Raw genomic sequence first — 12,190 nt, forward strand, 5'->3', positions numbered from 1 at the left:
ACAGCAAAAAACAGACTCCCATCTGAGCTGTCTTTATGGTTGGCAACCCCAGGATACTCCACTCTCTCCATCTGCTTCTATTGGAACATCGCATTTTTTTTTCTTTTGTTACTTTTTATATTTTTTATACTTATACAAAAATTGTATCAATATGCAATGTAAACATGTTTTGTGGCTCATTACGAATTTCTTATTCTGACCCAGCCATAGCCTCCAGCTATTGCACTGGTGGCCTCACAGGATTATGAGCTGACTTTGCTACAGGTGAGAGTGTTGTCTCCCCAGCAAGCATATGTGATTGATCTCACATTTTCTTCTATTATACTCTCAAAAATACTCAAGTCACAGCACATAGTCAATCTGGAGGCATGGAAGCATATTCAGGATATCCGGATTCTTTCTAGGCACTTCAGATGAGACATACAAAAAAGCCCTTTGCCGTGTATCTGGGAAAATACACTACAAACAGAAAAGAAAGTATATCCATCATTATATAACCAAGTCAAAAAGTCCATAGAATGTTACTAAGAGTTATCAGATTTGAGTCTTTAGTGAACATTGATCAAAATGTCTAGGTATAGACAAAATCATGGGGAGTATGAAGGTACCAAATGCAAAAAGACATAGTTCCAGCCCAATATAATATTGGAAGGTACTGGAAGAATGTAAAAAAAAAAAAAAAATCAGCATCACTAAGGACTAGTTAGAAAGCAAAAGTCTCTGGTAGGCAGCAAAACTTGCCCTGATAATTAAAAAAAAAAAAAAAATGATAGAGGAAAAATAAAGAGAAAAGACTCCCTAGCATGGGAAAAAGCATGAATGAAAGACAAGGAATATCCCTAGATATGGCTGAACTAAAGGTCAATGAATGATGTGCAGGATGTGGTAGAAGATGAAACTAGAAGTGTAAGTTTGGGCAGATGAGTAATTACTTAACTTGTTGCTCTGAATCTAGATCTCAAAATAACATTGTTGAAGATAGGTATTGGCAAGAGGTTTTAAAAAATAAATGACATGTTGTAGAGTCTTTTCAGATTCTTGAGCAAGTGAAAAACAATAAATATTTCTTCTCAGACTAAAAAGATTATTTCACAGAAAGGGCATCATTTTATGTGAATAAATCAAATATCTGGTGTTACAGGGCATGCACACCATCACCCCTTGAATACAGCCCTTCACTTGCCAAAGAGGATGTCAGATTCTAACTTCAGTGACAACAGTCTCCCAGCCACTCTCTTCCTCACAGGGATACCAGGGCTGGAGGCTGCCCACTTCTGGATTGCCATCCCTTTCTGTGCCGTGTATCTGGTAGCACTGGCTGGAAATGCTGCTCTCATCCTGGTCATTGTCACACACAATGCACTTCATGCACCCATGTACATCTTCCTTTGCCTTCTCTCACTCACTGACCTGGCTCTCAGCTCCACCACTGTGCCCAAAATGCTGGCCATTTTGTGGCTCCATGCTGGTGAGATATCTTTTGGTGGATGCTTGGCACAGATGTTTTGCATACATTCTATTTATGCTCTGGAGTCTTTGATTCTTCTTGCCATGGCCTTTGACCGATATGTAGCTATTTGCAACCCATTGAGATACACATCCATTTTGAACCATACTGTCATAGGCAAAATTGGCCTTGTTGGCATATGCCGTAGTGTAGCTATTGTCTCCCCCTTCATCTTCTTGCTGAGGCGACTGCCCTACTGTGGTCACCATGTCATGGCACATACATACTGTGAGCATATGGGCATTGCTAGACTGGCCTGTGCCAACATCACCATCAATATTGTCTATGGGTTGACTGTGGCTCTGCTAGCCGTGGGTCTGGATTCCATCCTCATTGCTATCTCCTATGGCTTTATCCTCCGTGCTGTCTTTCGTCTTCCATCCCGTGATGCCCAGCACAAGGCTCTGAGTACCTGTGGCTCCCACATCAGTGTCATCCTGGTTTTCTACATCCCTGCCTTCTTCTCCTTCCTCACCCACCGCTTTGGTCACCACCGTGTCCCCAAGCATGTGCACATCTTTCTGGCTAATCTCTATGTTCTGGTTCCTCCTGTGCTCAATCCCATTATCTATGGAGCTAGAACCAAGGAGATTCGGAGTCGACTTCTAAGACTGCTTCACTTGAAGAAGGTTTCAGTATGAATTCTCAGCAGAAGGTGGAGTAGAAAATAAATGGGTAGGATATCTGCTTAGATGCATGTACATGAATGGTGACCCATGATATGGAGAAGAATTGCTTGAGGTGGCAGCAAGCCCTGGAAGGAAGAGTAATAGCCAGGTAAACTGGCAGTATCAATGATCAAAATGAAAATACCATTTTCCTGAGAGTCCTTGAAGACCTCTGAATAGCTCAGAAAGGTGATAATATCTTCATTTGTGTCTCAAAAGTGGTTATGACTTACTAAGGAGCAAGTCAGTTCCTGGACTGGAGGGGAGTCTGGCTCTCATGGTAGAAATATTCTCCTGTGTGTCCAAGTGGAAAAGAAAAGAACACTTGCAGTAAATTTGAATCTCAATTCCAACCCTTCGGGTGGTGGTTAAGAACACAAAGTATCAAGTCAGAGTATTTGCGCTTGAATCCTGGTTCCTCTGCTTCCTAGTTTTGTGACTTTGAGCATTTTGTTCAATGTTTTTATGGCTCATTTGGGCCATCTATGAAAAGGGGATAATGATAATATTTACTTAATGATGTGGTGGGGAATAAATAAGTTAATTAATGAAAGAAACTTAAGACAGTACCTACCGTGTAACATGCTCAATACATAAATGTAAGATGAGAAAGTTATGTAATCTCTCTAAACCTTGTTAGTCAAGTTACTTAGCTTATCTAAGACATTTTTGTAGTATATCACCTCATGGTGTTATTGTTATAAGTATATTTCTTAAAAACCCTATAATATTTAGACAGTGATGAGATACGATCAATGCTTAATAAAACTGTTTTTTCTTCCGTCCTCCTCAGTTTTGAGGTTCCTTTTCTTTCAACATAAAGTTATCCCTTATTAAAGATTCAAAGAAGCCAGCTTGGAATTCACGTTCCTTTTTTAATAGTTCTTCAATGTTTTCGTAATCTCAGTTCTAAAATGTACAGATAAGTCCACTGATACTCCTCCCAACTGTTCAGATAGATGGGTTTGTTATTTGCTTTTTAAGTGAAGAACCTGTAATTCAGAGAGGCTAACTGTCTAAAGTTACACCACTTATGTGGACAATATCTCATTCATTTTCCAGGATTATATAATGGAAATAGTATAAGATCAGGATCCAGATAACCATGGGCTTAAATCATGACTTCTTTATCTATTAGCTCCATGAATTATGCATCCCACTTAACCATCCCTAGCATTAGTTCATTTTATAATGTCTGAAACAGCAACGTTCCACATAGATTGGTGGTAGTTGGTGGCATTTGGTTAATAATCCTTAAATTTATAAAGGTATGCTATGTTTCATTACACCTACATGACTTAAAATAATCTGTAGTGCTTATCTATTTGCTTCTTGATTGATTGACTGATTGCCATTGTGAATCTTCATGATGGCAGGCCTTTCATCTGGGCCTTAACCATAATTAATAAGCACTGAATAAATATTATGGAGAATGTGTTATGGATGATAGTGGTATATATCATATTCTTTGTTAAATTATCGAATAAATAAATGATGTCTTCATTATGCTATTATGATGGGTAATGACAGTATACATCTAGCACAACATGTACCACATGGTAAACATACAGTAATTTGTTTATTTTTGCTTTCTATTTCTTTTATATTACATGAAGGCTGTTTAGATAGAGTCACATTCACAAGGAGCAGGGTAGAGTTAAGGGAGAGTTTTTTGTTTTTGTTTTTGTTTTCCAGGGAAGCAGTTAGTGGAAAAGGGATCACAGAATCCGCTTGTGAGGCAACAGAAGACGTGTCAGCTGTGGACATTAAAAGCTACAATTACAGCTGAAGAGGAAAGTTCATGTGTAAGGAGCTGTCATGGTTTAGGGCCAGGCATGTCTAGGTGTAGAGGAGCTAAGGGGAGAAAGATCAGAGGGGTGGAGAAGAGACTGAAAGAGAGGGATGGACAGGATAACAGTACAGAAAGGAGACTGGGAGATGGTTACTGAGTTTGAGGCAGCTGGATGAGAAGAGATTTCCAGGGGACCTCTAAAGCCAGGCCAAGGTCAGAAGATATGGACAGCCCTTAGAAGTGTTATGAATCGATCCATTTTGAAACAGTGATAGATCAATATCAATCAGTTGCAACTGAAGTCTGAAGAGAGATAAGTTTGAAGTGAGGTCAATGGGTAAGAGGAGAAGGCAAGATTTTCCAAGGTAATACTTCCCCAACAACCACAACCCAGTATTCAGCATCATCCTTTCCTAAAATGCACAACACTGTATGTTTTTACATGTGCACTCAAAAGAAATTCAACTTTTGAAGAAAGGCAGATGTCTCCAGTCCTAGAGCATGTGCGTATGATTTAGTCTGCTGTGTGAACCCTTGTAGAGCCCTCAGCAACCCATATGCTGGAGCACATTGAAAAGTATATTCATGCTTTTGCATATAAATCAGTGCAATTGCCAAATTGCAGAGAAAAGTTTGTAATAAGCCTAACCTCAAAATCTTCTGGAATGAACTTGGGCTTTTTTGACCTAGGTATAGCTCTTTCAATTATTGCTGAGGAAGAAAAGACTCTGTGAATTCCCTTTTAAGTCATTCGACCCTGGTGAAGCCCTGAATTGCCACCCTGCCAAGTTCTCACCGATGCCATAGCCCTCTCCAGAACCAGAATTTGCTCCCCCCATGGCTCCCTAGTCTGTCTGTCTGTCTCTCTCTGTCTCATACGCACATACATTTTTCTTGTTTATGTAGAATTCAAACAAAACAAAACAAAACAAAACAATTTCTTCCCTTTACATAATAGGGAAAAGAAACCATCCCTAATACCAGTCTCTTCCTCCCACTCCATAGTCCCACTATTTTATTTTATTTTTTATTTGCTAATAATAATTCTCAGCAGCAGGAAACATTTAATCTGTTATTATTATAAATATATAGAGAGAGGAAATTTTTTTTCATTGTGAATTCAATTATTCTCTCAGCTTTTCCTAAGTGAGATTCTAAATTCCTGAAGAACTGGAGACATAATTTGTCACTTCTTCTGTGCCAGGGCAAGATAGGAAACACTTTCTGCTCACTGATTTCAGGGGAACTGATTGATTCTGACTTGGAGTTTGTGTAAAGCTAAGAAGACAGACTGGAATCCACGAGCTCAGGTTTCCATAACTCTGTCACATGTTCTTCCTGATTGGAGATGACCAGGCCCAGAAGTAGCTTCCCTCCACCCTTTTCCTGAGACTTCTTTAACTGGCCATTGCCAGCATTGACCACTATGAACCTTGGGACCAAGCTGACCTGGTCAAAGTGGCCCAGCACCACCTGGATGGTGCACAGAGTCTATTCCTTGAGGATGGTAAGTCTTTTTTACCTGTCATAACCACTCATCTCAACCAGTCACAAGCTGTGTGACTCTGGGAAAATAGAGACCTTCTATGTGCTTGCTTCTGCACCTGTATAACTCCATATAATTTGTCTTGGTATTTAAAAAGATCAGTGTGGCTGCTATGTAGGGAATAGTAAAAAGATGGGGAGCAAGGATGGTAGCAAAGACACTGTTTAGAATGCTTTTGCGATAACAATGATTTGAACAGTGTGATAGCAACAGAGATGGTAATGACTGGTCAGATTCTGGGTATATTTTGAAGGTAGTTTATTATAACAGATTGACTGCCATTGAGAAGCTAAGGACACCTGTATGGTTTGGGGTCAGAACAACTGGAAGGATAGATTTGCTTTTTTTTTTTTTTGGTAAGACAAGAGAGACTAGAAAAGAGACAGGTTTGCAGGAGAAGATAATGAGTTTACTATCTCTAAGATATCTTAGAGGAAAGGTTTGCCTACACAAGTCTGGGTCTGCCACAGGTTTGTCTATACAAGTCTGGATTTGTCATAGGTTTGCTGTAAAAGTCTAGAATTCATGACAGGAGTCTAGACTAGAAATCTGAGTTTGGAATTCATCATTGTGTACATGTTACTTAAAGCCATGAAACTAGGTAAAAACACCAATTCAGTAAGATAAAGTAAACAGACAAGACTTCAAAGTTAAGAGGTCAGGGAGATGAGGAGAAACCAGCACAGGAAATTGAAAATAAAGGTCTCTAGGAGAGTGAAGTTAATTTAAAAAATGTGCAGGAATACAAGGAAACGTGTTTCAAAGAAAAGCGGGTGATTAGCTGTGACAAATACAAGAATCACTCAAATAAGACTGAGGGGCAAGTGGGATGATGACTGAGGAATGACTTGTGGGACTCAGCAATGCAGAGATCTTTGGTTACCCTGACACGAGTGGCTTCAAACTTTTGAGTAATATGGACAAAGGCTTAATTGTAGTAGGTCTAAGAGAACAACAGAAGATAAATTGGTATTAGTGAGTATGAATAACTTTTCTGAGTAATTATTCTTGCTGTAAAGGTGGGTAGAAAAATGAGATAGTAGATAGAGGGATAAGCAGACGCAAGACATTTATGGTTGTTTTTGTTAGTGTATTCTTTTTATTTTTTATTTTATTTTATTTTTTATTCAAAATATTTCTACATTCACTTGTACAAATTTATGGGTTACAGTGTGTTGTTTCAGTATATGCACATGCTTCACAATGCTTCACTTAGAGTAGATAGCACAGTATTGTACCCATTAGTTCACCACTTCTCCTCCTTCCTCCACCCTTCCCCCACATCTGCTAACCATTATTTTACTCTCTACTTCTATAAGAATTACTTTTTTCTTTCAATTTTAGCTTCCACATATGAGAGATATCATGTGATATTTGTCTTTCTGTGCCTGACTTACTTCATTTAACATGATGGTTTCCAGTTTTATTTATGTTATACTCCTAATGATAGGATATCATTTTTGTAGCTGAATAGTATTCCATTGCATAAATATACCACAGTTTTCTTATCCATTCATCCATTGATGGACATTTCGGTTGATTCCATCACTTGTCTGTTGTGAATAGTGCTGCGATGAACATGGGAGTGCAGGGATCTTTTTTGATATATTGATTTCATTTACTTTGGGTATAGGTCGAGCAATGGGATAGCTGGGTCGTAAGGTAGATCTGTTTTTAGTTTTCTGAGGAAACTCCAAACTTTTCCATAATGGCTGTACCAATTTACATTCTCAACAGTGTAGAAGAGCTCCTTTTTCTCCACATCCTATCCAGCATTTGTTATGTTTTGGCTGTAGATAAGATCCATTCTAGCTGGAGTGACATGATATCTCACTATGGTTTTAATTTGCATTTTTCTGATGATTAGTGATGTTGAGCATCTTTTCATGTGCTGTTGGCCATTTGTATGTCTTCTTTTGAGACATGTCTGTCCAGATCCTTAGCACATTTTTTAGTTGGGTTATTTGTTTTTAGTTTTAATTTTTTGTTTGTTTTTGTCTTTTTGTTTTTTGCTATTGAGATGGTTTTGGTTCCATATATATTCTGGATATTAGCCCCTTGTCTGATGTGTAGTTTACAAACACTTTGTCCAGTTCTGTAAGTTGTCTCTTCACTTTGTTGACAGTGTCCCTTACTGTACAGAAACTTTTAAGTTTGATGTAATCCTATTTACATATTTTTGCTTTAGTTGCCTGTGCATTTGTACTCTTGCTCAAAAAAGCACTGCCCACTCCCATTTCATGTAACATTTCTCCTATGTTTTCTTCTAATAGTTTCATAGTTTGGGGTCTTAAATTTAGGACTTTGATCCATTTGGAGTTGATTTTTGTGTACGGTGAGAAACAAAGGCCTAGTTTTAATCTTCTGCATGTGGACATTCAGTTTTCCCAGCACTATATAATGAAAAGACTGGTTCCCTCCCCACCCCCAATTGTATGTTTTTGACACCTTTGTGGAGAATCAGTTGGCTGTAAATGTGTGGGTTTATTTGGGGGCTCTCTATTCTATTTCATTGGTCAATTTGTTTTTATGCCAGCCCCATGCTGTTTTGATTACAATAGCTTTACAGTATATTTTGAAGTCAGAAAGTCTGATGCCTCTAACTGTTCTTTTTCTTCAAGATTGCTTTAGCTATACAGGATTTTTGTATTTTCATACAAATTTTAACATTTTCTTTTTCTATTTCTGTGAAGAATGTTTTGGTATTTTAATATGGATTGCATTGAATGTGTAGATTGCTTTGAGTAATATGAACATTTTGATAACATTAATTATTCTGACCCTTGAACATAGGATAACTTTCCATTTACTTGTTTCCTCTTCTGTTTTTTTCACCAATGTTTTATAGTTTTCATTGTACAGGTCTTTCACCTCCTTTGTTAAATTTACTATTTAGCTATTGCAAATGGGATTACTTTCTTGATTTCTTCTTCAGTAATTTCATTATTGTCCTATAGGAAGACCACTGATTTTTGTGTGTTGATTTTTTTATCCTGCCACTATACTCATTTCTTAGTTCTAGTAATTTTTTGGTGGAGTCTTTAGAACTTTTTATGTATAGGATCATATCATCTAGAAATAGGGATAGTTTGACTTTCTCCTTTCTAATTTGAATGTACTTTATTGGTTTTTATTGCATTATTGCACTGGCTAGAACTTCCAGTATTTGGTTAAATAAGAGTGGGGAAAATGGGCATCCTTGTCTTGTGCCAGATCTTGTAGGAAAAGACTCCAAGTTTTCTCCATTCAGTATGATATTAGCTGTGGGTTTGTCATATGTGGCCTTTTTGTGTTGAGGTACATTCCTTATATAACTAATTTGTTGAGTATTTTTATCATAAAAGGGTGTTGGATTTTACAAATGCTTTTTCTGCATCTATTTAAATAAACATTTTTTTCCTTCATCTGTTGATGTGTTGTATCACATTTATTGATTTCCATATGTTGAACCATGCTTGTATCCCTGGGATAAAGCCCACTTGATCATGGTGTATGATCTTTTTAATGTGTTTTGGGATTCTGTTTGCTAGTATTTTGTTGAGGATTTTGAGTCTGTGTTCATTAGAGATAATGGTCTGTAGTTTTCTTTTTTTGTTGTGTCTTTTTCCAGTTTTCATATGAGAGTACTGTGGCCTTATGGAATGAGTTTGGAAGTGTTCCCTAGTCTTCAGCTTTTGGGAAGAATTTGAAAAGAGCTGGTATTAGGTCCTCTTAAATGTTTGGTAGAATTCAGCAGTGAAGCCATCTGGTCCTGGGGTTTTCTTTGTTGGAAGACTTTTTATCACTGCCTCAATCTCATTATTGTTCTGTTCAGGTTTCTAGTCCTTCATAATTCAACTTTGGGAAGCTGTACATGTCCAAGAATTTATCCATTTCTTCTAGGTTTTCCAGTTTGTTCACACATAGTTGCTTATAGTAGTGTCTTATGAACCTCTGTATTTCTGTCTTATCAGTTGTAATATCTCCTTTTCCATTTCTGATTTTATTTGAGTCTTCTCACGTTGTTTTCTTCATCAGTCTAGCTAAAGGTTTGTGGATTTTGTTTATCTTTTCAAAAAACCAACTGTTTCATCAATATTTTGTATTCTTTTTAAATCTCTAAATCGTTTATTTCTGCTCTCATCTTTGTTATTTCCCTCCTTCTGTGGATTGGGGGTTTAGTTTGTTCTTCCAGCTCCTTAAGGTTTAATGTTAGGTTGTTTATTTGGACCTTTCTTCTTTTTTGACGTAGGCATTTATTACCATAGACTTTTCTTCTAGAACCGCTTTTACTGTATCCTAGAGGTTCTGGTATGTTGTGTCTTCATTTTCATTTGTCTCCAGGAATTTTTTAAACTTTCTTTTGATTTCTGCTGTTTAATTTCTATGTATTTGTATGGTTTCTAGTGTCCCTTTTGCTGTTGATTTCTAGTTTTATTCCATTGTGGTCAGACAAGGTAATTCATATGATTTTAACTTTTTAAAAATTTTTTGAGACTTGTTTTGTGTCCTAACATACAGTCTATTCTAGATAATGTTCCATATTACACTGAAAAGAATGTGTATTCTGTTGCTGTTGGATGAAATGCTCTGTAAAATGTCCATTAAATCCAGTCAGCCTACAGTGAGATTAATTTTGATGTTTCCTGTCTAATTTTCTGTCTGGATGATCTGTCTTTTGCTGAAAGCGGGGTATTAAAGCCCTCAATTATTATTGTGTTGGAGTCTATCTTTCCCTTTACATATAATAGTAATTGCTATGTATAACTGGGTGCTCCAGAGTTGGTTGAGTATATATTTAGAATTGTTATATCCTTTTGTTGAATTCCTTTATCATTATATAAGCCCTTCCTTATCTTTTTTTTTTCTTTTTTTTTTTCTTACTTTCCTTAGCTTGAAGTCTACTTTACCTGATATAAGTGCTGCTTTTTTGGGGGGGGGGGGGCGGGGGGGTTCTACTTACATGAAATATCTTTTTCCATCCCTTCACTTTGAGTTGCTGTGTGTCTTTATAGATGAACTAAGTTTCTTGTAGGTAGCATACTGTTGGTTCTTACCTTTTAATCCATTCAGCTACTCCATTTCTTTTAATAGGGGTATTTAATCCATTTACATTTAGGGTTATTGTTGATATATAGGAACTTGTTACTGCCATTTTTTTTTTCTGGTTATTTTATAAATCCTCTTTTCCTTTTTTTCCAGTCTTACACTCTTTTTTTTTTTTTTTTGTGACTGAGTGGTTTTCTCTAGCAGTATAAATTTATTTCTAGCTGTTTATATTAGGTCTATCTTTTAGTCTTCATACTAAGGATATAAGTGGTTTATTCACCACCCTTACAACACTGGAGTATTCTGAGATTGTCTGTGTAATTGCTTTCTTGGTGAGTTATGAATCTTCAAATATTTTCTTGCTACTCTTTAACATTGTTATCTTTCAGATTGCAGAACTCTCTTTAGCATTTCTTGTAAGGCAGGTCTAGTCTTCATGAATTCCTTTAGCTTTAATTTGCCTGTGAAAGACTTTACTTCTCCTTCATATTTGAAGGTTAGTTTCACCGGATACAGAATTCTTGGCTGAAAGTCTTTCTCCTTCAGCATTTTAAATATATCATCCCATTCTCTTCTGTTCTTCTCAAAGGAGCCCCAATGCATCTCTAAGGGATTTCTCAGTAGAAAGCTTACAGGCCAGCATATTCTTTTTAAGATTGGAAAGTAACCTGCATATTAATGGGAATAAGCCACTAGAAAAGGAAGTTTGGTGATGCATGAAAGAGAGGCTGTCCTTTAATAAGTAAGAGAGAAAAAAATTCAAATATTATAGTGGAAGTTTGAACTTTCGTAGTAATTCTACCCACAGCAACAGGACAGCAGGCAGAATATAACAGCACAAAATACACCTAAGTGGGTAGACATGAAGGTGAAAACTCATGGGTGTTCTGTCTCAGTGCTTCTGTCTTCTCACGGAAATGGACAGTAAAGTCTTCATGTGAGCATGTGAATAGGAAAGGAAGTGCTATAGTTCTGATAATCTAAAACAAGGAATGAAATGATATGATATCACCCAGGGAACATAGTGTAGACTGAAAAGAGAAGACTGAGAATAAAAAATACCTGGAAGAGTTAATAGTGTTAAGGCCCACAAACAAATTAAAGAGAAGGAAGGTCAAAAAGTACCCATGGGATTTGACAATTAGTAGGCCACTGCTGACCTTAGGGAGGGTGATTTCTTTGGAACCAGAGAGCAAATCCAAAGGCTGATGACAATAGTTTTAAAAAATGAATGAAGTCTGAGGTATTGGAAGTAGAAAATACAGAGGAACATTTCTAAAACTGAAATGTTCAGGAAGAAGGAATGTCTTGCAAAGAGAAAAGCGAGGATAAGGCAGTTTTTGTTTATTTATTTAATGGTGACAAGGGATGACAGGCCCTGTACACTTATGATCACTACTTGGCCTATCTCATAAGCATGTTGACCTAGGGCCCTCACAGCCTGGTATGGAATCTCCTGGGGCTGAATAAAGAGTGTGCACATTAGGCACATGTAATAATGATGCCCAGTATTGCCCCACTGGACTGGAGCCTGATGCTTATAAGCAAGGAATGCCCTTAATCCCCAGGACTGTACAGACCATACTGAGGGAGTTGAATGGCAAGAAAACATCTGGGGAATCACAGGATAACAGCAATGACAGGTGAAG

The 12,190-nt window shown here is 37.3% G+C and overlaps 1 protein-coding gene across 1 annotated transcript; it reads left to right on the forward strand.

The window, feature by feature from the left end:
• Window positions 1–1,179: 1,179 nt before the first annotated feature.
• On the forward strand, window positions 1,180–2,148 carry LOC134375731 (olfactory receptor 52D1-like). The gene has a single exon (XM_063094402.1). The coding sequence runs from the start codon at window positions 1,192–1,194 to the stop codon at window positions 2,146–2,148; it is 957 nt and encodes a 318-aa protein (XP_062950472.1). The 5' UTR covers window positions 1,180–1,191.
• Window positions 2,149–12,190: the final 10,042 nt, after the last annotated feature.

The sequence above is a fragment of the Cynocephalus volans genome, chromosome 4 (genome assembly GCF_027409185.1).
Source record: "Cynocephalus volans isolate mCynVol1 chromosome 4, mCynVol1.pri, whole genome shotgun sequence".
Lineage (NCBI taxonomy): Eukaryota > Metazoa > Chordata > Mammalia > Dermoptera > Cynocephalidae > Cynocephalus > Cynocephalus volans.